The 26,922-nt window shown below is 39.3% G+C and overlaps 2 protein-coding genes across 2 annotated transcripts; one reads left to right on the forward strand and one right to left on the reverse strand.

Annotated features, from left to right (window-relative positions):
• Nucleotides 1-3,278: 3,278 nt before the first annotated feature.
• LOC139445023 (acid phosphatase type 7-like) lies at nt 3,279-8,207 on the reverse strand. The gene has a single exon (XM_071226084.1). It carries the CDS (start codon nt 7,840-7,842, stop codon nt 6,175-6,177), a length of 1,668 nt encoding a protein of 555 aa, XP_071082185.1. The 5' UTR covers nt 7,843-8,207; the 3' UTR covers nt 3,279-6,174.
• A 192-nt stretch (nt 8,208-8,399) lies between these two features.
• Nucleotides 8,400-14,199, forward strand: LOC139445589 (UBX domain-containing protein 6-like). Its single transcript, XM_071226746.1, has 3 exons — nt 8,400-8,698; nt 11,922-12,279; nt 12,679-14,199. The coding sequence occupies exons 2-3, from the start codon at nt 12,063-12,065 to the stop codon at nt 13,788-13,790; spliced, it is 1,329 nt and encodes a 442-aa protein (XP_071082847.1). The 5' UTR covers nt 8,400-8,698; nt 11,922-12,062; the 3' UTR covers nt 13,791-14,199.
• Nucleotides 14,200-26,922: the final 12,723 nt, after the last annotated feature.

Raw genomic sequence — 26,922 nt, forward strand, 5'->3', positions numbered from 1 at the left:
CATCATCTAGCATGAGTGTTAGTGTGTGTGTGTTTGGAGAAGAACATGGAGCAGTGTCTCCCCAGTGAGTTTCCCCAGTGAGTGAGTATGGTTTTACGCAGCTTTTTGCATATTCCAGCAATGTTTGGAGAAGGACATGGAGCAGTGTCTCCCCAGTGAGTTTCCCCAGTGAGTGAGTATGGTTTTACGCAGCTTTTAGCATATTCCAGCAATGTTTGGAGAAGAACATGGAGCAGTGTCTCCCCAGTGAGTTTCCCCAGTGAGTGAGTATGGTTTTACGCAGCTTTTAGCATATTCCAGCAATGTTTGGAGAAGAACATGGAGCAGTGTCTCCCCAGTGAGTTTCCCCTGTGAGTGAGTATGGTTTTACGCAGCTTTTAGCATATTCCAGCAATATTACAATGGGTGACACCACAAATGGGCTTCACACATTGTATCCATGTGAGGAATCGAACCTGGGCCTTTAGCGTGACGAGTGAATGCTTAACCAATAGGCTACCCCAACGCTCCAAAATTTCCCTAAGAGGGATGGGACTTAAACAGTATTTCAGTTATATCAGGTAATTGTGGGAAAAGGAATTTATCTCTCTGGTGAACTCCATAAACATGGATGTGGTGCTGATAGTTAAGGATCATAATCATTGTGAATTTGAAATTGAAATCAATGACCAGCAGATCCTGCCACAAGTAAGGGACACAACTGTGAATGGGTATGTGTGATACCTTGGATCACTGAGCAACATGTGCCCATTTCTTGTTTTAGAGTAATATTACAATCCTGGGAATACAGACATAAGTGAGTGAAGAGAATTAATGTCTGTATATCTTGTATAATGAATAATAGAAATAGAAAGTTCTTGTGTTACCATGGTTACATGTCAATAATTTCCTCTAAATCAATATTTGTCATGGTCATGTAAATAGATAGCAGGTGATCAACAAACACGTTACCATGGGAACACGGATACATTCCTCCAGATCATCATTTATCCTTGTCATGTATGATAACATCAAACTACTAACTGTTAAAATACTAATCAACTGATCAGCAAAATAGAATTCAGCACAAAAAGGGAAATAATGTTACAAAATCTATATAAAAGTGGAATGTGTAAAAAGCATTATGAACATGGCACAACATATATACATAGTTTAGATTGAGGTCCGATTTAATGGTATCCACATAAGCAGAGGGATTCCTGCAAAACTTGTCACCATGGTTAGAAGCGGAGACCTTGTCTCTTGGAAACCAATCATAATGCAGCCCTCGTGGTCTGCACAGTGTCTTCTAGCATTTTATCACATTTCCCGAATTACAACATAAAATAATAATAAAGACATGCTGGCTTTTGAGAAGTACCTTGGAGTATAAACACTAAGGACCATTTTGACAGTTCATGTGATTTGATTTTACATAGACCAGTATAATGGTGGGACAGTGGTCTGGTTTGTTTGTTTGTTTGTTTGTTTGTGATGTAACACAGTACTCAGCAATAATCCAGCTATATGACGTCAGTGACTGACATCACGAACATCGATCCACACAATTGGGATCCATGACATGCATCAGACCATCATGGCAGAAGACCAATTCTAACCTTGACCTTCACGGGTCTATTGGTCTGGCATCATGAAAGACAGGTCACAATGACCCTCTTAAAACAAGCAGCTGTTACCTTGACATCAGCAGGTAAAGAGAACAAAAACTTTTTTCTATGGAGAAGAACATTTGAGTGACCTTAAATGATTTTACATTTTTTTTCAAGAATGGGCTGTACCCCCAAAAAACAAATGTAGTATGTTTCAGGCAGTAGGATTATCTATTTGAGGGGATTTTGATTTGTTGAATCCTGCCCTTTTAAAAACGCTGGATCGGCCCTTGATGATGACCCTATGAATGTTTTGTTTCTTCAGGCAATGTAATAATACTACTCAAAGTAGGAGTGACATGTATTGATACAAATCAGTTAGATAAGTTCTCATAATTTCAGCAATCAAATTAGCATTTTGTTTGAGTGAGTGAGTGAGTGAGTGAGTGAGTGAGTGAGTGAGTGAGTGAGTGAGTGAGTGTGGTTTTACGCCGCTTTTAGCAATATTCCAGCAATATCACGACGGGGGACACCAGAAACGGGCTTCCCACAATGTACCCATGTGGGGAATCGAACCCGGGTCTTCGGCGTGACGAGCCAACGCTTTAACCACTAGGCTACCCCACCGCCCCCATATTGTTTGAAGATAAGGCCACGCTCTTTATTTCACAAGCATATAGACTGTACATTTTGTTGGAATGGAAAAAGTATATATCAGAATTTGCTCTTTTTTTCTGTCATTAAGCTGATAGCATATTTGCATCAATTTATTTTTTTCTAAACAAGGACCCACTGTAGTTGACATAGACTAAATCAGGGAGTCAAAACAGAGCTTGTTCTTGCTCTTGAAAATAATAGAATGCATAGATGCACGACTGTATTTTTGCTTGATTCGTCAGGTTTGCATTGCTTAAAGCAACAGCTGTGGTGCAGGCTCTCCTACTACATTAAACCATTTTTATTTTTTATACCAGCTGACCTGTAGTTGAGCAGACAACTGAAAATGTTGAATTACTCCCCCCCCACCCCCACCCCCCTACTGACGGATTTTTGTGTGAAAATTCTGGAAAGCAAGTGTGGCCTAAGCTGTAAGGAGTTAGTTATTATGCTGGGTTATAAAACAACTTTGAAAATATTACTTTATAAAAATTAATACATAATCAAAACATGAATTGATATATGGGTAAGCATATTATGTATCCGACTGCAGTGTAAATTTGAGATGCATCCATGAATCTTGAAACCATTAACAAAAAAACAATTATCAAGTAATGACTGTCAGTGTTTTAATTTTTCTCAACCATAAAATAAATGTATAAAAAACCTGGCAACTTGAGAGTTTGATTGAGGCAGGATGCATAGAATATCAATGCATCTAAAAATGCTACATGCTTTTGTTTTGTTTGCTTGTTTGTTGTTTAACGCCGCACTCAGCAATATTCCAGCTATATGACGGCGGTCTGTAAATAATAGAGTCTGGACCGGACAATCCAGTGATTGACATCATGAGCATCGATCCATGGGATCGGGATACGATGACATGCCTCAACCAAGTTGGTGAGCCTTCCTCAGCAACATGGAGCCAACATGGTCCAGAATAAGACCCAAGTCTCTATTTTCCTATAGCTAACAAAATCTATTTGCTAAGAAAAACATGACATATAAGTACCACCAGAAATCCACTTCTTGCAGAGGCTCTGACACTTTAGCTCAACTCAAGTTTAACGGCAAGGTAGAACAGGGGGGATAACTCATGTTCACATGCACAGGAAACAGTGGTGTCTCTGAATGGATTTTGACTCAGATGAAACTAAGGAAAAAAAGACAAAATATGGATTGTATGGCATATTTGCATTGAAACTTCATTTTTTCTACTCATTGGAACCCAACTTCCAGGTAAAAAAATATTATTTCATCAGGTCACAATCCAATTTAAAATACCCTGTCTACCATTTGGAGAGCCAGTAACAAAGGTTGACATAATGAATATTTGGAATACAAAGGATATACATTTAATAGTTGTTTCTTGTGCAGTGTTTTGGAACAATAACCGTAACAAGTTATAGAAATTGGCGGCACATCTCCCGTTAACGTTTGTCATACATAATAAACAGTCGTAAACTGGGAATTAAATCACTATTTCTATTTCTTTCATATAAAACTCAATTTCTTTGATGACTTATCATGCCAATAGTCTGATTCTTGGCTACGCCGTTTCATATAGGTGAAAGATTTGTCCAACATACAGCAGACATACTAAACAAAAAAATAAAAGCTCTGGGTGCCATAATGTGGAGATTCAGTTTCATGTCTCTAAGTGTTTTTGATTACCATTGTGATGATTCATTGAATCATTCACTGAATCCCCTGAGAAACACATCACCAAAATGGCAAGTCAAATATCAGGACATCACTAAAATTGTACAAAAAAACATAATTCTCTTTTCACAACCAAACTCTCCTCTATCTCGAGTCAAAAACATCACACAATAACATATTTGTAAATATTCTGTTAATACAGTATGTTGATATCAGTTTGAGAGCCGTCTGAGTAATTCCCAAACACATCAATTGTACTAAGGACATACAAATCACACAATGCAAAACTGAAGCTATTGCTACCTAGAAATTTGATAGATTTCGTTGATCAGTAATACAACACAAAAACTTGACACCTGTCATGTTAACAATCATGGTTAAGGAACTTAATAATATTAGACCAAACAATATAAGTGTGTTTCCGGTTTCATGTCCGACTGTAAACCTTTCTTGAGTTACACCATGTACTCCATAGCTTTTATCACCATCCCAGTACTGTCTGCCTGTTTGTTTGTTTGTTTGTTTTTTGCTAAACTCCGCACCCAGAAATATTCCGGCTACATGACAGCGATCTGTAAATAAATCGAGTCTGGACTTAACAATCCAGTGATTGATGTCATGAGCATTGATCCATGCGGTTGAGAAAGGATGACATGCATCAACCAAGTCAGCGAGCCTGACCACCTTAAACATAGTCGCCTTTTACGGTAAGCATGGGTTGCTGAAGACCTATTCTAACCCTGATCTTCACTGGTACGGCACTGTCTGTATTTTATTTCACTGGCGTAAACATGGTAAACTTGTTGCACTTCACCAAAAATAAAACTAGTATTGCCGAAATTATTTTCATTTGAAAGCAGGTGTTTACTGACATACTACAAATTTTTGTAAGAAAACCTATGAAACCGACCTACCCACTCTATTTTGGGATTGGATAAAGCAGGAAACACACACATTTACTATTTTGGCCGCATCAAAAGGAACAAGTGCTGACAAATCTCAAAAGGGCTGCCAAGATTCAACTCAATATTGACTTAAACCTCGCTTCCCACAACAAAGGCTGAGATGTTTCTTATAACAATTTCATAAGCACTGCCTGTACGACTTTGTGGAAAACTGATTTCAACATGTTAACCATGTCAAGAACTTTCAGATTTTGTCTTTATCCTAATTACTATTACAAGGCATAACCATGTTAACTATTTAATATAAAAACCATATGTTGTTGTTTTCCTATGCTTTGAAAAAGCAAAGTCAGGACGCCATCTTTGCTAAATTGTGCGCAGGATGTTAGCATGTTGACAAAATATGCCATGGGCTGATTATACTGCACTAAGTCTCGGTCATGGTGGAGATGAACCGTTAGATTCATGACATGAACTTGGAGTGTTGTCTTGTGCAATTGCAATCAAAAGTCTATGATTATGAATTTGTTCCATGATGATGATGATGATGATGATGATTATGACGGATATATCTGACCATTTGATCAATACAGTCTGCTTGGTTTTCATTCCACAAAGCAATTTTAGTGCTGACACTGTCATAAGCCAAGGCGAATCCAGGATTACTTAAAGGGATGGGGGCCCGGGACTATTCCGCTTCATATTGTTGAATTCCAAACTCTTCAGTGCAGTGTCACAAATAACTGGCTGCCCGCCAGCCTGTGGCTGGTAACTTTTCTGTTGGGCAGCATGACATTTTCCTCCACCCGCCTGACTGTCTGGCAGAAAATTTTAGGACTACTTACGTATTCCATTTTATTATAACTCCTCGTAGATTTTAAAGTGATTCGTTTGCATTATTGACCTAAGATGCAATTTGTTTCGTATTTTTTGCTTTTTTTCAATATTTATAAAGTCTGAATGCGAGCAGGTACCTTTGAAGATGGGCAGGCAACATTTATGGGTCCTCTCCCCGACTGTCTTGTTGGGTTTTAAAATTATTTCAAACACTGCTTCAGTGGGGGTGGAAGTGTGGTTTACAATGTCTCTGTGTGTTGTTGTTGTTGTTGTTGTCGTTGTCGAAGCAAACATTCAGACAAGGATGGAGTACAGATGACATCTGTTTTCAAAAGTCTAATTCTTTGTTTGTCACTGGGGTGCATCCCTATGTGTCCAAAACCCCATTAACTCCCCCTGCATCCATCACTGACTATTCTATTCTCAGTATCACTGAGGGTTCTCACAAACCAAGCACCAAATTGGCTTTGAGGAACTGGAAATATCCAAGGTAGGTTTTATCAGGATGTAGAAATTCTTATCACTCATTTCCCACCCGTGCCAATCCTGCACAACACACAGAGTTTCTTCCTAATCCGCCATGACATTAACCCAATCACCACAGCCACAGCACAAGTAACAATCATAGAAAGGTGAACTCCATATTGGCTAGTGTTCCTCGAATAAAACTTTTTCCTTGACAACTTCGCCATATACCTGCTGTGATCCTCGGCTGGGAGAGGGGGCTGCACGGGAATGTTCCTCAGTTCCTTAACACGCTGGAATGCCCCTTCTCCTGGTTCACCAAACGTTCCATGGCTGTTCTGAACAATCCATATCCTGTCGACTTTTTCATTGTTGCTTGCAGAAAGTACCTCCCAGAACAAGTGACTTGCATTGATAATGTCAAGCTTAGCAAATAGTTCCTTCTCCGTCCCAGGGTATCGGAAAGATGACCATTTTCCCCCAGGTTTGGAAAACCTTTCATGATGATATTCAGCACCCATTGAACCAATGGTGAGATGAACTGGCCCTTTCGGGTTTTTATAATTATATTCATCAAAAAGTTTTTCTCTGTACACTGGCCATGTACGTTCATAGTTATGTTGATGACCAGCTATGTACAGATCTACTCCATAGCGGAATAGAATATCATCCAGTTCTTTCCGAAGAGCTGGCTGTTCTTTGACACATTCCTCCTCCTCCTTGTTACATGATGCATACATTGGCTTATGGCCAAACATGATAATCCAGGGATGTTTCGGTCTCTGCTCCTTATTGTTAATTGTAAGATCATTTTTGAGCCAGGATAACTGGGCATCTTTTAGTTTGTGGTTCTCAGCACAAAGGACTTCAGTGTTAATAACAACAAAGTGAGCATTTCCTAGGTTATAGCTGTACCAGAGTTTCTCGTAAGACATCGGCCACGGTGACCCCGGCATCGAGAACCGGTATCTGTAATGGACATAATCCTGGAACTTCTCCTGGTCTCCGGGACATGTCATGTATGGAACCTGGGCGGCCATTTTCTGAATTCGTTTAAGGTATCTATCACCAATCACACCTTCTCCGCGATGCAAGTCGTTAGCTATATCACCAATATGTATCACAGCTTCATAACCGCCATTCACAGCTTCTTGAACTAAGAAATCTAACGTTTTGGTGGACATTCCCATATCTGCAAGAATCATCACAGAGTGAATTGAATTCCTTTTAAGAGATGGTACGGTGAAGGAAAGCTGTTCACTGACCCCTCCAGTGCCTCTACCCGAGTTGACTCTGTAGAAATACTGTTGACCATCTTTTAAATCGGATAAATAAGCTCGGTGCCAATACTTTGTTCCTTCCTTATTTGCTTCCTCAAATTGAGTAGCCTCTGCCGTAGCTTTCCTCAGATTGGCATCTCTGCCATATTCGATATATGGCTCATCAATCTTTTTCTTTGAGGCCCAGATAACGACCATGTCATTTATTTTCTCGCCAAATGATATATGTATTTGTTCGGGTCTGACCATTTCTATTAAACTCTTTTTAATGCTATTTTTCAGAAGGTGCTGATTTCCATGTCTGTGGTTGTGCAACAATGGATGGAGTTTAGTCTCCGCTGAATTCACTTTGGCCACTTTCAAAAGAAGTACCCATGTTAAGGAGAACATTAAAAATGTGGAACACATGTTTTTGTATCCCTTGTGAACGTATTGATTCATCTGCATGATGAAAACTTGATGATGACAATCCCTTTGGACATTAAGAGAATATGAGAGCCGACTTCTTCTTTTTCTGAAACGATTGCATCGAATGGCAATGATCTATTTCCATCTACAGTTCCAAGCTGAAAGTCAACATGACAAACAAACGAGCGTGGTGATGTGATTTCCCGTGTTATTTTGTAAAGGATGCTAAGAATGTTCAGTTGTTTTGAACAAAATTACGTTCCAACGGTTACGTCACCGTGTATTTTTTTGCCTTTTGCCATATCAATGTAGGTACCATATTCCTTCAGTATTTTCTGGCTTTGTAATTCCACATTCTGAATCGGGATTGGAGTGGTTCTTTAGAATATCTACATTAATGTTTTCCCGTGGAGGTCGCCATGTTGAAGTAACGCAGTGAATGAGTAGCCAAATTATGCAAAAATATTATGTTTGAGAGATTCTGTCATTTCAGTAATTATCTTTAAAATAAATCTTCCACTGAATATAATTCATATGTCTACGTTTTACAATTGGTACATTTTAATACCATTTACCTCGGGATTAGGGCACTCGAACAGGAAATGACTGACAAGTAGAAAACTGAGTAAAACTAAACATATTTTAGCCTTATTTGTTATGTCCGAATCAGCAGGCTTTGTCAGTAAACTCACGGACGGGTTTCTTAGTTTTGGAGAATCGTTCATTCCAAGTTCGTATGTGACGTCCTTCAGGGAACTCATCTTGGACAACGAAAACACGATCGCCCTCCAAATTCTGGTGATCCTTGTGGTGTGGTTATTGTTGAACCTGTGTCTAATACGATCAGCTTGGAGCATTTACTCAAGTGACGTGCATAGCATTTTAACAGCTCAAGGTATATGCACTTTAACTTTAACACAAATGTAATTTTACCTCATTTGTTAATTTAGTCCTAGTCACCTAGCCAAGGTGAAACCAGTAATCTAATTTTGTTATTACTTTGAGAAATTGTTTGGTAAGCCACGAGTGGAGTGCAGTTGGAAATTAATCAACTAATACTAATACCCCTCGAGCACGGGTAAGGTGCTGAAAAAACCTGCAGAATTGCGGCATCTTATACCTTAATTGTTCACATGCTCCTCTATACATATGTGGCTTTCCTCCCACATTAAGCTGACACGCCGTGATATAACTGGAATACTGTTAAAAGCGGCATTAAACCCAAATCACTCACTCACTCTCTCACTATACATATGTGTGTATATGTGCATACGTGTGTAGAAATACATACGTGAGTATACTTGTCATGTGAACGCGTTTACTCGTGTGCATATTTACACCAGGAGCTAATTTGCATCATGTCTGGAGTAGGTGTAAATGTAAATTTGCACTGTGTGTAGCTTATGTGAACGTTTATGTGAACGTTTGAGGATGATATAATTAATATCTGTTCTTTTGCCAACACCAAACAAATTGTCAACAGTTGCCAAATTTCATGCGTGTGAACGGAGAGTTCAGCGGACAGTGTTTTCTCAAGGAGTCAAAACTTTGTGCACAAATTAAATCAAACACATGTTGCTTCACACGGAAGTTTTCGGTGAAGTAACTCTCTTCTCATTAAACTTTGATTGGAAAACAACCTGTTTTGTCTTGAAAGTCATAAACAGACTTACACAATTTACATACTTTATTTACACACCTAAGTTGATTTTCATTTGAACACATAGTAAATTTACATGTACACATATATGTATAGTTTCACATGTTCAAAATTACTTAAGTTAGTAATACCCTCTTCACATGCACAACATTTACTAATGTTAGTAATTTTACACATGTTTAACTATACACAGTGCAAATTTACATTCACATTTATACCTGCTGCAGACATGATGCAAATTTGCTCCTGGTGTAAATATACACATGAGTAAACGCGTTGACATGACAAGTATACTCACACATGTATTTCTACACACCTATGCAAATATGCACACACATGTATAGAGGCGCATGTGAACAGGGTATAAATATTGTGCATGTTACGGGGTATAATACACATGGAGACCTGTTCACAAAATGATGAACCCCTTATGTGGCATAATAAAAATCACTCACTGAGTCACTCACTCATTGGCTGACCCATACACTTGACAATTATTCACAGGCTTATTAATACCCATATTCAATATACTTACCACATATGGTTATTTCTAATCTTTCCCATGCTTATAGTACATGTATTAGGAATAGTTATTATTGTATAATATACATCAATTATAGTTTTATTTATATTTGTATCCTCACACAGTTAACATGTTTACGTGATATATCTCTCCTGCCTCTACCATATCTACTATCTTGTCGTGGGCAGTAACGAAACACCGATGTAAAGGTGTATGCCATTAATTTGTTTCATACTACATGTATGGTATTGTGAGGTAATAGTTTGATACAAAATGGTACATATATGCATTTTTAGCTCACATGACCATTTTTTGATGACTGAAAGTTGTTGTCTTTGTGTGATTGTCCATTCATCATTTTCATGTACTTATTCATTTCCGAAGTTACCTCTACAACTACAAGGCACATTGTTTACATTATGAAGCTGAAACTTTGCATTATTGATCAAAGCTATGGCATGTTGTATGCTGTTTCTTTTTGTTCGTTGTTTAGCATTGCACTCAACAATATTCCAGCTTTATGACAGCAGTCTGTTAATAATCGAGACAATCCAGTGATTGCTATCATGAGTATCAATCCACACAATTGTGATACGATGACATGCATAAACCAAGTCTGCAGGCTTGATCCCCCGATCCTATTCGTCACCTCTTATCCATATCAGTCACCTCTTATATTGAAAATGTCGATTGTGCCCACTATTCAGCCCTTTCTGTGTGTATCATTATGAAATAAGATAAGCAGCATAGTGTGCAGCAAGTATGTGGTGTGAGGAATAAGATTGAATACATGTTTTGGCATATTTTCAATTTTGATCCAGCTACAACCTTTGACCTTCACATGTCCCAGTTTTTCTAGTGTTACTGCTTGTTTTACACCTGGCTGTGAACTTGAAGTGCAGGTCACTGTCTGATTTAGGTATCAGCAGTATGCTGACTCAGTGACTTTGACCAATAGTCCGAAGCTCAAGAATAGTAAAATTCTGTCTGGTCTAGTTAACTCAAGAAAATGATGTTTGGGCTTGTAGCAGTTTAACATGGATACCCCTCTCAAACACAGTATACTTACTCCGAACCGACCAGTGCTTGTTTTAGTCCCTTAATGCTGAGCGCCAGACAGGTTATCAACAAGTACCATCTTTAAACGTCTTTTGGTATGACGCGGCTGGGGATCGAACCTCGCAACTCCACTCTCCGGGCAGACTCTCTACCACTAGACTACAGAGACGGTCTCATAGCAGTCTGTAAGCTAGAAGCATGTGACTCTCTGTTTCAAACTTTCATGATATTGTGCATTCGATGACCAGAAATAAATTTTGGAACTGAAGGCATAAGCCAGAACTGTGAAATTTTCTGCTCATACAAGTAAATGTTTTCTTTAAAAGACATAATCATGATAATCTTAGTTCTCGCTTCCACTAAACCATCACGTATACCATTACGGGTTATGTCAGAATGACCTTTCATCCGACCAATCAGAGAATGGCTTATCAGATCAGGAAAGTGATTGTCAGAATGTGTTTTCTAATCATGCAATTTTGAAAAGGTTAGCAATGGCATGGAGTATTCTGAACGACAGTTACGGGCTGTACGACTGATTCTGTCAAAATCATGATCTGTCTTTTGCTTCATTGGGATGCACTTTTCATCAGTTCTCAAAGTTTGAATTGAGGCCTTTGTCAAAATATTTTTCAAAGCATGGTATGGAATTGAAGTAGCCAGTTTGAAACGAAAAAGCTGCTTTGTGATTGGCTAATGTTGATTTCTTGTTTGTCATTTCATTGGTTCATCAGAGTTCACTCAAGATCGTTCTGACGTGACCTGCAATTGGATGTCTTCAGATCTTTGTTTAGCAGTATCAAGAACTAAGATCTGATTTTTAATGAGGTTGTATGAATGTCGACATCTGGACTCACTGATTTTACTTGGTTTCAGGCCGCAGTCAGTCAGTTCCAAGAGAAAGAGAACGCAGAGACACAGATAATGGTCATATGAAGAGAGAGTGACACATCTGGAACTGACCTATAAGTTGCATCTGTCCTCGCATTCACAAGCAGTTTGAGCATAAGACTGACAATGGCAGCCATCAAGAGATTCTTCCAGAAGAAGAAGTTAGACGTGAAGTTTAAGAAGGCAGGAGAAGGCCACAAGCTAACAGAGGAGAGACAGGCCGCCCCAAGACCCACTGGGCAGATGTTCGCCTCGGGGTCAAACCGGCCTCAGACCACGGTGGACGCAAAAAGAGCTGGTGAAGCGGCCCTTGCCAGATTTGAGTCAGAGAAGACAACTAAAGGTTGGTTTAATATCAATCATCCACATTTCGGAGGTTTTGTTGAGTGAGCTAGGGATTAAATCTGTGTACATAACTGATATGCAGGTTATTTTTGCTTTGCCCATTCGTCTAAGGTGCTGCAATTTGCTCTGCAGGGTTGTTTCCCTTGCACACACCAGAAACCTATGATTGTGGGTTTGAATCCTTGTTGGCCCTGATTATGTTTCTAGTTTTATCAGCACCATATCTATCTTGTGGGTTTCCAAAGTGGTAAACGTCTTAGACCTGCATCATTTTGGGCTTTCTTCCCACATTAAGCTGACATGCTGTGAATAACTAGAATACTCTTAAATGTGGTGTTAAACCCAACTCATTCACTATCACTCATTCTCTCTTTTTATTACTCACTCACTGTTCCAGATGACCAAAGTTTCCAGCTGGCGCGGGTCCGGATGAAGAAGCAGATGGAGGCTGAGAAGAAGGCCCTTGAAGAGGCCGAGGCCTCGGGAGCCTCGTACAGAGCGGAACCCACCCAGGTGGTCCAGGATTCTGCCCCAGTCCTCGCCGACATCCTCTTCAAGTGCCCCGAGATAGGCCCTGTCGTCCTGCCCAAGATGGAGATGGAGGCGTACATCCATGAGTACCTCCTTGGGAGCCTGGTCGAGGAGCCTGAGATGACCTCGGCCCTCATGATCCACACCCTCAACAAGAACAAGGACAAGGTGAAGGTCGGGATTGATACACTCTTGAAGTACATAGACAACATCTTGGCGCACCCGGGGGAGGAGAAGTACAGCAAGATCCGGGTCAACAACAAAGCATTCCAGGAGAGGGTGGCCAGTTTGGAAGGAACTCATGAGTTTCTTCAGTCAGCGAGGTTCAATGTTACAGCGCTTCCATTTGAAGACCACGAAGAACAGTTTTATGTCATGTCTACAGAGGATTCCAAAGAAGAAGAAAGGCTGAAGAATCTGAAAGATGTTTTGTTAGCTGCTGAGCCTTTAAGGCCTCAGCTTGACCGGGCTTTGAAAGTGTTTCATGCGTCAAGTTCCGCGTCCAAGTTCGTTATTCCTGATGAGTTTTATAACATCACGCCGGAGGAGTTGAAGAAAGAACAACAGCGACAGACGGAAGCTGTTGAGAAGCTGGGCATGCTCCGAACCAAAGCGATGCGGGAGAGGGACGAACAGCGGGAACTTCGAAGATACCGTTACGCTTTACTTAGAGTTCGTTTCCCTAACGGAATTATGTTGCAGGGAACTTTTAGGACGGTTGAGAAATTGCAAGCAATTTATGAGTTTATCCGTGAGAATTTGCATGAAGATTGGATGCCTTTCCAGCTTATTACCTCTACTGGGCAGAAGCTGACTGAGGATGCCATGACAATAGCTGAGGCAGGGTTGGCCCCGGCAGCCGTTGTGAACTTTTCATGGGACCCGACTGTCATGGCAGAGATCGCTGCGCAGAAGGGTAAAACACAGGAGGGGAACTATTTAAAATCTGATGTTATTGCTTTGATACAGTCTTTGTGAGTTTGGTTGAGTGAGTCTCATGCATTCTGGTCACCTCACTAGCTTGAAACACTGATAAGGCCTGGCCTGCCTGACTGTGGTTGTGATGTGACACTGGTCAGACAGTCCAGGGTTAGTTCTACCTAGATCCATGAAGATCTGGATTAGAATAGGTCTTCAGCAACCCATGCTTGCAGTAAACGGGGACTATGCTTGTCGTAAGAGGCGACTAATGGGATAGGGTGGTCAGTCTCGCTGACTTGGTTGGTGCATGTCATCATATCTCAATTGTGTGGATCGATGCTCATGATGTAAATCAATGGATTGTCTGGTCCAGTCTCGATTATTTACAGACCACCATCATATAGCTGGAATATTGCTGAGTGCAGCATTGAACAACAAACAAAGCATGCTGGTCACCTCACTAGCTTGAAACACTGATTGGTTCGGCCTGTCTGACTGTGGTTGTGATGTGACACTGGTCAGACAATCCAGGGTTAGTTGTACCTAGACCCATGAAGATCCGGATTAGAATAGGTCTTCAGCAACCCATGCTTGCCGTAAACGGGGACTATGCTTGTCGTAAGAGGCGACTAATGGGATAGGGTGGTCAGGCTCGCTGACTTGGTTGGTGCATGTCATCATATCTCAATTGTGTGGATCGATGCTCATGATGTAAATCAATGGATTGTCTGGTCCAGTCTCGATTATTTACAGACCACCATCATATAGCTGGAATATTGCTGAGGGCGGCATTGAACAACAAACAAAGCATGCTGGTCACCTCACTAGCTTGAAACACTGATAGGTTCAGCCTGTCTGACTGTGCATGTGATGTGACACTGGTCAGGCAGTCCAGTGTTAGTTCTACCCACGGGCAAGGCTAGTCCAGTAATCTTACGCACTGTAAGAAGGATTTTTCTAGACCTGCTCTGAGGCCAATATTTGGCCCCCAGTCTGAAGCGATTGTCCATAAAAATTCCCAAATTGGAATTAACCATTTCCCAAGATGGTATAATTAATGTAATGCTTTGTAGAGGGGACTTGTATTTCACTGAAAACAGAACTATTGTTGAAGGAGATTTTTTGCTTATATTTACATTATTGCAATAAATGCAATATGAAAACACTTTGTTCAGATATGACTTAACTAAAACAAACAGAACAATAACAAAATTCCAATTTTCAACAATATGATGCAAGTTTTGCCCTATTTGTTCTGCCAAGGGCCACTTGTTAAGAATCCTAGATAATTCCCTGCGCAATTGACTACACAGAGTTGTGTCCCTTTGGCATGTCAGCAAAATGATTGGGGGTTCAAATCCCATTCTGAATATATTAATAGGTTCCTCAGCACAAATACCCCTCCTTGTGGGTTTATGGATTTATACATATTAGGAAAGTAAGGCTTGAGGCTTGTTTGTATACTAAACAAAAAGAGTTAGGGGTCATGAATATTTTGGAGGATATTTTTGTGAAATTGCATGCTCAGTCTTCACTACCAAAAAAATACTATCAAATATTCCTGGTCCCTCACTTTCTTGTTCAGATTATGAAGCCAGACCAGTTTCTAGATTGAGTTGTTTTCTTGGTCAGAGTGCCAGAGAAAAAGGAAAATCGAATAAAAAAAAAATAATAATGTGGTCAGGATTGATTTGATATTAATTTCCTGAATGAAATCATGAGAATTTACAGCAAAAGTGCAAACACAAAATAGTTCATACTTATTATTTCTATATATAATATATTCTATAATTACATAAAGAGTAGAGTGGTGTTGTCCCTGAAAAGATATGGTTGTCGCACATCAGAAAACATGATGATGATGATGATGATGATGATGATGATGATGATGGTGGACAATCAGTTGCTCAGTGAGGTGTGCAAGTTAGTGCATGGTGTTATGTGGTTTGACTGTTACATTGTTATGTGTTAAATTTGTTATCAGGTTACCACGGTAACTTAATACTGTAGTATGACTGTAGTAATGGGATGTATACAGGATATTCCTTCTTTGATGAGAACCTTGGATGTTCCGGATTGACTTCCTTCTGTTGAGATAGACACCACCATTAGAATGTACATGTATTTGGTTCTGGGTTCTCACATTTGATCTCACTGTTTGAAACTATTCAGTTTCACAATATGTACAAAGTTTTTAATTTTTGACTGACAAGATCTGCTTGTCATAGGTGAATCCTAGAAACTTACCTGATCTTTCTTCATGTTGGGTTATTATCACCAACATCTTCACTGCACCCCCGATTACCAGTGTATCACTGCTCCATTCTCATATGATAAATACCCTGGGGGTAAGAATAGGTCTTCACTTCAGCAACCCATGCTTGCTGTTAAAGGCGACTGTGCTTGTCATAAGATGCGACTAATGGGATGGGGTGGTCAGGCTCACTGCCTTGGTTGATGCATGTCATCGTATCCCAATTGCGTGGATCGATGCTCATGATGTCAGTTACTTGATTGTCTGATCCAGTCTTGATTTTCCTTTTAACAAACCGTTGTCATATAGCTGGAAGATTGCTGAGTGTGGCATTAAAAAACAAACAAACAAACAAAACTTAGCTTCGTTTTGAATCTAGGTCAAATGACACTACACTAAATATTACTCTTTTCGCCAGCACTTGACTCTCATTGTTGAAACCATCTGAAATACATCAAGAAATGCCCGATTGCATTATAACTTCACTTTTTCTATCTTCATACTCAGGAAGAATATTTTGCAGGAAAATGTGCATTTATCACAGTCTTCTAGTACAAGGCCGCAATTTGTTTGTAGACCTTTGCTGAACTCTCCTTTAGAAGAATCATTTTGATTGATTGTTGATTTCAAGCTCACAAGGCAGAGAAATACTATGCTAAGATAGTGAGATGGGAATTTTCGTAACAAAACTTTGGTGGTGAATGGCTCCAGCAGCGTATTTATTTGACTAGAATAGAGACATAATTCAGCGGAGGAATCATGAGGATCTGTTGATTCCGAAAGGGGGTGTTGATTCTACTTCCGGAATCAACAGATTCAAGTGGTTTCTCCCAACTTAAGCCTTGATATGGCTGATATATGATTTCTCTATAAGTCTGCGTAGTTACATCAGTTTTTCTTGTTAAAATGCATGTTCAGCATGGCCAGTGAATCTGGCTCAGAATCGACTGGAAGAACAACAGCCTAACGTCATCATAATGGTTGAAGGATAATCAAGGCTGACCATGCTGTGTTAGTGTGTTCCAACAGTAACCTCTATATAGTGTCCACATGGGTTTTCCTTCCTCATTGAGCTGATATTCAACCACCTCACAGAAATACTAATGTATCCTACCCTGTTCATGTATGAAGAAGTCAAATATCGGCCTGGATTAATCTCGAAACATTGACATGATATTAAACCAGATAGCTTCTACCTGCCATGGCTTCCAGTGTATTGAGAGTGTGCAGATCCTAGTTAGTGTTGAATGGATGGGAGTGTGTGCTGCAATCTGATTGGCTGAATCATGCTTACAGATGCTTAGGCAACACAAAACAATGTTTTCCATCTGACCCTAATCTGGAATCTGCCCGATTCTAGTTTTCCTGTTTTTCTTGGGTTGAACCATAGCTTCTCAGTATATTCTGCGACTAGTGTAAATTTTGTGTGTTTCACTGCAGGTTAGCCAGTCATTATCTACAATACCTGCAAATTATCATTTTTAATAAAAAAGAGAAATAACCCACCCTATTTTGGATCGGCTGAAATAGGAAAAAAACACTTATTTTTTAGGTTTTACAGAAACAGTGAGTTATCATGATGGGGGATCAGCCTACCGGTACTCTGTATGATCATGATTGTTATCGTGATACTATGTATAATTGTGATGTTAAGCTTCTTCAGTGGGATATATCAGGTGCCAGTAATGTTTCCCAGACTGCAGATCAGCAGCTTGATGCCTTGTGTAAGCCTCAGTCAAGATGACAGAGTTATGCTTAAATGAATTTGGAAAAAAAGGATGAAACATCAATATGTTTTCATGATAAATAGCCAGAATGAAAATTGCAAAATATTACCCAAGCTCTATCCTTAGCTCTTGGATCCCATTTTTTAACATGCACCCTGTCACGATTAAAAGTGTTCGGCATCCTTTTCCGATCAAATACGCCTTTGCCTTCCTCAGGATTAATTGTGAATTAGGTCTAGCTATCTCACATCTTGTAACAAATGTTTCAAAAGGTAATATATTTTTAAGCTTTGCTTTTTGACGGTAAAAGTGATAAGTGGTCTGCAGACATGATAGTTTATGTAAATGTTTATGCATGATAAGTAGGCGGGAATCATTCAGTAAACAAGCATTAATTATGTGTGATAGTGGCTGTGGTCCCATGGTAAAAAGTTGGCTAAATTAGTCATTAGCCTTTCCTAGCTTCAGGCTTCAAATTCGATCCTTCTCTACCCCTGCAGTGTTGATTTGAATCTGAAAACATGAGCCTGTCTACATGGTTAATGTGTGTACTCCCCAAATCGGTTCTTGCTTGTGAATGTGAATGCTTCAGTTGGATTGTGTCTGTGAACTTGTTTTCATATGTTTTCATATATTTATACATGGTTTTTTCTGATTGGTCAATGGTACAATTTATGCTATACATTTACAGAGAAACTTTGTTAACTCGAACTTCATGCGTGACCCGATATATATCGTTACTTAATGTAACCATGGCAACCATGCTTATCGTCTAATGGATCGGCATGGTGGGGTGGCTCAGTGGTTAAAGTGTTCCCTAGGCTGGGTTTGATTCCCAACTTCGATACATTGTATGAAGCCCATTTCTGGTGTGCCCAACCCTTATTTTGCTTGAATATTGCTTAAACCAAAATAAAACCATTTTCAGTCACTCGCTATCATGAATAGTGTTACGGATGCAATCAACCTATCTGATAAGCAAAGAATCATGGTCTGATAAATATCCTAGTGCGGTCACCTAGCAGGAACAATTTTTGTAAGCTCTATACATTAATGTGATGCCTACTTACCAAGAAACATCTTCCCGAGGCCAGGGCGGTAACTGACAATAAAAAAACAGTTTCTACCCTTGCCGATCAAGGCTGGAATTGTGGAGTTACATTTTGGCTGAACTAACGAGTCTATGCATAGTCAAATCAAAATCTCTGGATGAACTAGGTTTGCTAACAACTTGGATTTCAATGTACAGATTTTAGTCAAATGCAGGATTTGCAAAGTTTGAGTACTGCCAATTGGGCGTTGACAGATATTTTGAAAATCTTTTAATGTTTTTTATCGGGTTGCTCAAGTGATTTGATGCACTTCATGAGGCAGGACCTGTTCTATTACAATATAGATCTTGATTATCAGTCAGATCGTCTTGGTGCCACCATTTTGTCTGAAGCAAATGCAAGTGATGGTGGAATCTGATAGGTCAATAGGGGGGACATAGAAGGGACATAGGGACATAACTTGTAATAGTCACTGGTGGTGCTATAATAGATACTGGAAATTCCAGCCTAGTTCGGCAAGGATGGAAACTGGGCTTTGATGGTCAGCTAACTCCCTTGCCTCGGGATGCTGGCTAAGAAGCTGTTGCCTGTTGTTTCCCATGTTAAGATTTTATGGAGATATTCAGATCAAGCAAAATGAACAAAATGGCTGCCATTCATTTCAATTATGGAATGGGACAGTACTTTATGGTTATGTTAGTGAATGAAAATATGTCTTAACCTCGATTGTTTAAGACTCTAATTATTTCATAAATGTGTTAACACGTGAGTGTGTTTCCATCCCATGTCATATGTTCAATGATGTTAGGAATAAAAAATATTTATTATGACATTGACTAACACAATACAGTTTGTATTCCTAATATTTAATTTTAATGATACAAAATCACACTCAGCTAATAATCTGTCTACGGTCCTGACAGAATTGTTATGGAAACTACAATTAGATACCACCTTGTCTTGACTCCCCACAACTTGGAATATGTTATATGTTGGGAATGGCCCATGGACTTCGAGATAACAAGTTTTTACTTTATGATCATGATTATAGTTAATTTATTGTTTTTACATACTCATCATTGCAATGTGATGGAAGCTCAACTGAGAGAGAATGATCATTCCTTCACATGGATAATGACAACATTATCATTTAGTCATGTCCGTTTGCTCAGCATCTGTAGCCAGACAACAATCTAGGGCCTACTGTTTGACAATTTTCTATTTTATCTAAAAAAAATAATTTGTCCCTGAAAATTGGTTTTGCAGCTCTAGCTGAAAAAAATATCTGGTCTTAATACAAAGTCCCAAGTCTACCTGGAATAACAAATGGTCAGTCCCTAATAGATATAGGATGAGTGACAGGACTTTTTTGTTCTTGAAACTTTCTTTTTATCTTTATTAAACTTCTGTCACGAGTCCTCTGTCTAAGAGCACAGCCAAATACTTGAGTTCCATGGATAGCATATCTGTGTATTCAATGAACAGGTGGCACAAACGTTTCTCTTTCGACTCAAACCTGCAACCCATGTGTCCGTGTGATACTTGCAGCTCGAGTGGCAAAGTTTTAGGACATGTATTGGGTGGAGCACATGACGAACACCCATTGGACTAGAGCCGTGAGATGTGCTGTGACAAATAAACAGACAAGATATGATCAAGGGCCCTTATAGGTGCACAAGATCTACAACATGTTAAGAAATAAGAAATATGCAATACTTTTAGAAATAATTATGCCAGTTATCAGGTATTTTTAGAGGAATGGAGCTATACTTTGTCCATCTCAACACATGGTTGTTTTTTACTTTTAACAACGCAAATCTATATGCAATGTTGCAAATGTGTCACAAAGATTGATTTGGGAAGAGATCAGGAAAGTTTTTAATGATTTGCATAGGAGAGAGTCTTTGAACCAAAGTGTTTTTTTAATAGCAGATGGAAATAAAGACTGTACACACACGTCGTAAAACATCACCTTGGATGACGGCCTCTTTCATTCATTTTAGCAATTCTTGTCTACTTGAACATGCCAGAAGTGTAAATGGAGTTTTCAACTATTTGAACATTACTGAGGATTTTGATGTGGTTTTTACAAAGTTTACTGTAATATTAAAAATTGTCACTTCTGGTGGTTGAAAAATAATTCTCAATTACCCTTGTCCTTTCTGGGAACACATTCTCAATATCCCCCTCAACCCTGGAAGCACAGTATGTTTATTTCCTACATGTCTTGTGAATGTAACAAGAAAACCACATCCATAATACTCAGAACTGTAGTTGTGACTGAACCTATGATCAACCGAAGCCTAAATGTACTGCTTCAAACATGTGTGACTGTGTAAAGGGAGACAACTCTTCCACTCATGTTTTGAAGATTCCATATTTCTATTGGTATGTGGTTTTGTTTATTTCAATTGCAAGTTTGTTCTGGCAGGATATTTGTTAAACAGTTTTCTACCAAGATTGTGAAATGATATACATATGCACTTTGTCCAGTTTATATTTGTTTTTTTGTTGCATTTGATCCACATTGGTTTCTGGCTCTGGTGTTATCATGTATGTCAATGTAGTTTTCTAGACCGGGTCAGGGCCGAATAGTGTTAGGCTCCAAATCTGCAGCAAATGTCAGTAAAATTCCAAAATGGGAATACAAATTGGAAAGACTTCCGCCTGTATCCCCTTCCAATAGTTATAAATGTATGCATTGCTGCTCAATCCATTTACTTATATTGAGTAGGGAATTGGGCGGAAGTCTTACCTAAAAAAGATTTCATATTCATTTAAATATAGTTATGACTTATGTGATGACTCTTTCAAGGTGACATGTATTTTACTGATTGATGACTGCACCTAAAAGAAGCTTTGATGCTAATTTTGACATGATTGCACTGAATGCAACATCAAGATACCTCAGGATTTGAGAAAAAAAAAGAACTGTAAACAAATAACAGTTTGGAACAAGGTATTTTTTTTCTCAATTGGTCCTGTATGGGGAACTGTCTAGAGTCCTAGATAATACCTTCAATGATAACCCTAATATGCAGAGGCAACGTCTTGACTCAGGCACAACTCATTACAACATGTAGACCTTGGCTGTTAACTGTCACAAGACTGGAGTCTTCAAAATAAATTATTAAGAAATATATCATGTGTTATGAAATTGTTTATCAGCATGCAGTTATTGCAATGAGAAACCATGATTTGTTTATCAGTCCCAAGGTGTGAACACAGGGGCAGGTTGTACTCTTGTTGTGCAATATGAGATGGTGGTGGTGTTCTGTGTTACAGATCTGTAGACACCAGAGCTTAGAGGACAACAGGAGAATTGTTGCATGTATGGCTTCCCGGTCTGAGTATCTGGAACTGTCACATGCTCCTGGTTCACCATCCTCTGTATCTGCAGGGCTCACATCTTGGTAAATCTACACTAACCCCTGGGTCCATCCTTGAACTGTTTGTGATCTCAAATTACCTCCCCTTGATTTTCATTAACATTTTACAGACCAATCAAATTTGAGATAAGGAAAATGAAATGGGTAAGGGAGGTAACTCGTATTGCCTGGAACTAAAACCACCATCCGTTTTAATGGACTTGAAGACATCTTTTCCATCAAGGACATGTTTGAGGGCTCTCTTTTGCCCATCAGTCAGTTTTTCAATGTTGAATTTCTCGCAAAGTCTTATCACTATCAATGGGACAGACATCTGATTGGTCCAAATCAAATTGGCTGATGAAAATCAAGGGCAGGTAGCCGGAACCATGGGATTTATGGATCCAGGGGTCAGTGTAGGTTTTCTGAGATGCAAGTCCTTTAGGATGCTATTTCACAGATACATGTACATGTGTACTATCAGGAGTTGGAACATTAAATTCTGAAATTGATTTATTTGTTGTGTTATGAATATGAAACTGAGACTGCTTCATGCCATGAAGAACAGACTCAGGTGTTGATCACAATTATGGTCAAGTTTATAACTGGTCAATTAAACCCTCACAACAGTTATAAAACATTCATCAGACAAAAATTTAAGTATATGCTGACATCAAATATTTCACAAAATTTGACCAAATCCAAAATATTATAACTTCTATAAACTTACATTTACTTTGCATCAGCACTTCATTAATGCTATATCATAAACATACTTAACCCGCATTAATCATCCAAAACTGGCTCCCACAGGAGATATGGCTTGGATGAGATCAAGCGATATCTACACTGTAGATATTGCTGCAATAAAATTACATCACAATGCTTTGCAGACCATTGTGACGTCATTGGTTACCATGACATCACAATCAAATGACATCACTAATGGCTCTGCTACTGAAGCTGTTAGCATTACATTTTACACTGAAGACACTGCTAATTACTGTCTACAAATTGAAAAAGTTGGAAGAATGATGTTGGATGATAAATAAAATCTCACCCTTGTGTCTTTTGATATCAAATATATCAACACTCGTTGATAAAAGTGGCAAAAATCCTTGGCAAGCCTTGGAATTTTTCCACTTTTATCAACTCGTGTTGATATATTTGATATCAAAAGACACTCAGGTGAGATTCTCTATATATACGTATATATGCATATCGTATACATTACATGTGGCGAAACATAAACATGACATGACATATTTACTTACATGTATACATATAATATACCATGATATACAATATATGAGAAATATATAAAACTTAGTAAACCCACCAAGTGTGTGGACCTGGATTCATCAGTCCAGACACAGACCTCTGCACAAGTAATACAGATACATCCGCATGACAAATAAATAAATGTATGTATGTATGTATGTGTGTGTGTGTGTGTGTGTGTGTGTGTGTGTATGTATGTATGTATTCTGTGCAGACCAATCAAATTGCAGCAATATTACTACTAACAGATACATTATGTTATTGCAGAGAAACCTAATACATTTCTAAAATATGATAGTAACATACTTGATTATTTAATTCAGTAAAAAGCTAAATAAATAAAACTCCCAAAATATATACAACTATTTGATCTTGTCACATAGTAAGGGTTCATTTTGATTGATTTACAGTTCAACTGTCATAAAGTGAGCTTATGTCATGGCACACTGTCTGGTTGATTGTATATCATGAACTTTCACATTTTTGACATGGAAGCTACATCGTTCTGTTAAACCTAAGTATGAATTATCCCAGCTATGGTGTCTCTGAAAGGTGCTCATAGAATTGTGATCCAATTTTGGCAAATGTCATTTTTGGCCATTTTTCAGCCAATTCTGCCATGCATCATTATCGAGCTTGACATACAGCAAATTTTTGGTGTGTGGAATTAAATGTAAAGAGTTTTGAAATGTATTTATTTTTCTTATCAGGCTAAGGCCTTTGCCATTCACATACCCGTATTTTCTGGTGTAACTGAATTTTTGACATCTCCTCTGAAACTACAAGAACTATGAAGGTATAGTTGCTCATGCTATCGACCTCTGGTTTCCCTGGTTAAGACTTCAATAACTACAGGTTGCCTTGACACAGCTTGAATAATACTGACTGCAGCATTACACTACAAACACATTTATTAGCAGTGATTGACTATTGCAGTGAGAACCACTATTTTCAGTTTAACAAGGTCAGTGATGCCCTGGCTCTTCGTTTGTTTTTATGCTGTCCTATCCATCCATCGGTTAGCCCTGAACATTTTTTCTCCTTCAAACTATTAAACAAATAATCAATCACATATTCACATATGTTTTACATGTCACTGGATACTATGAAGGGAACTTTCCTTTTATATTATGAAGTTTGCAAAAATAAATTTTAATTAATATGAATAAAGATATTTAAAAAATAAAAATGAAAGACTTTGAATTTTTGAACAATTTAAAATGTCCCAGACAGAATAATTTGCAGGCTGTACTTAAAGACGTACAATTTATATCTCTGAACCTATCTATTCCCAGGATCTCCCTAACCACACACACCTATCTACTCCCATGATCTCCCTGACCACACACACTTATCTACCCCCTGGATTTCCCTGACCATACACGCCTATCTACTCCCAGGATCTCCCTGACAACACACACCTATTTACCCCCAGGATCTCCCTGACAACACACACCTATTTACCCCCAGGATCTCCCTGACCACACACACCTATCTAGCCCCAGGATCTTCCTGACCACACACACCTATCTAGCCCCAGGATCTCCCTGACCACACACACCTATCTAGCCCCAGGATCTCCCTGACCACACACACCTATCTAGCCCCAGGATCTTCCTGACAACACACACCTATCTACTCCCAGGATCTTCCTGACCACACACACCTATCTACTCCCAGGATCTCCCTGACCACACACACCTATCTCCTCCCAGGATCCTCCCTAACCACACACGCCTATCTACTCCCAGGATCGATCTCCCTGACCACACACACAACTATCTTCTACCATTGTACCCATGTCGGGAATCGAACCCGGGTCCTCGGCGTGACGAGCGAACGCTTTAACCACTAGGCTCCCCGACCGCCCCTTAAAAGTACGTATTTTGAGGTCTGTATTTGCATCAACCCAAATGAATCTTAAAAGTGCTATCGAGGAGGCGTGATTTAATTAGCACGGCCGGCTAGGCATCCAAGTTGATTGGGTAGTAGCACCAGCTGGGTACAGAATATACACGATTGTTTCATTAGTTATTGGGAGACCTGTGTTGTATATATACTGAACCGCAAAAGAAACGTCACCCCAAGTAACTTTGCATGAAAATTTCTCTTTTAAATATCTGGGTAATTTTTGTGAACGTTTCTAAAATTTAACATAAAATGAAATTTGATGATAAAAAAGCAAAGCAGATGACAATAGAACCGATCGCTCAAACGCATCACGACAACGGCCATGGAAACCCGATGCGCGTGAATTCCGTGCAAATTGTAAAGCACATGCGTTCCCCCATTTCTTGCCTTATAAAAATCCACCCAGATCGGATAACGTTCATTCGTTAATGAATTGCTACCACATGCCAAGATTGATAGGAAATCAGCGAAACCAGGCCCTTGGACGATTGCAAGCTGGACAAACCGCCCGGCAAGTAGCCAGTGCATTTCAAGTCCACATAAGGACCATTTACAGGCTGCAGCAACGGTACCGTACCACCAACACTACAGATGACCGACCACGAATATTGGAAGACCAAGGGTCGCCATCCGACGTCAGGATCGTCAGATTGTGCGACAGCATCTTCAAGATCGCTTTGTTACTGCTGCGGAAACTGCTCGACAGACCATGGAGACACGCGAGCGACAGATTAGTGCTGACACCTCCACTGTCTCAGGCCACACCGAGGACCCATTCTGACACCACGTCTTTTGGTATGACGCGGCCGGGAATTGAACCCACGACCTCCCGCTCTCCCGGCAGACGCTCTGTCCACGTGAATGGTGAGAAGTATAGCTTTATATTGGTCATGGTGATTTGGGCATTTATTTAACACTTTTTTGAGATCCAAGGACATAATGTGGTTCCCGGGTTATGTAATCAATATTTCTTAAGATCTTTGATGAATAATATATTTGAAATTATCACAAATATTATGAATCAGTACTTAACATGCATTCGTAGTGTGATTTAAATTTAATATTTGACATCAGTATTCACTACACGAACGCACAATGGTATAATTTGGTTTTATTGTTTCCATTATGACTATACCTACGGTTGTAGGTCAGGGTACACACTTCATTCCATAAATTGTTAAAGTGAATGATTAATTTCAAACAAATTGAGTTAGTTGAGAATTTATTTTTCCAGTGGAACGTGTTATCGTATGAAGGCGTTTACGCTGACGTGGTTGATGCATGTCATCGTATTCCAACTGCGTGGATCGATGCTCATGATGGCAATCACTGGATTGTCAGGTCCAGACTCAATTATTTACAGACTGCCGTCATATAGCTGGAATATTGCTGAGTTCGGCGTTGAACAAGAAAAACAGCAACAGCAAGCATGTAGTTTAGTCTTCAATATGAATGTAGCTGTGGCAACAAAAGTACATGTAAAAAATGATGAAACCATTTCTATGATCATAAGAAAGCTTGCTGAAAGCATATTCCATTGTATCGAATAGTGATGGTGCCAGGTGTGAGTTCTTGCCCAAACGGTGGCACCCATCA

This window comes from Haliotis cracherodii, unplaced genomic scaffold, assembly GCF_022045235.1.
Source record: "Haliotis cracherodii isolate W230 unplaced genomic scaffold, xgHalCrac1.p SCAF_6, whole genome shotgun sequence".
NCBI lineage: Eukaryota > Metazoa > Mollusca > Gastropoda > Lepetellida > Haliotidae > Haliotis > Haliotis cracherodii.

Bases quoted from the DNA above. Each gene is read 5' to 3' on its own strand.
- LOC139445023 (XM_071226084.1), bottom strand. From the start codon at position 7,842: ATGCAGATGAATCAATACGTTCACAAGGGATACAAAAACATGTGTTCC.
- LOC139445589 (XM_071226746.1), top strand. From the start codon at position 12,063: ATGGCAGCCATCAAGAGATTCTTCCAGAAGAAGAAGTTAGACGTGAAG. The intron at 12,280-12,678 runs GTTGGTTTAATA...TCACTGTTCCAG, and splicing joins GTCAGAGAAGACAACTAAAG to ATGACCAAAGTTTCCAGCTG.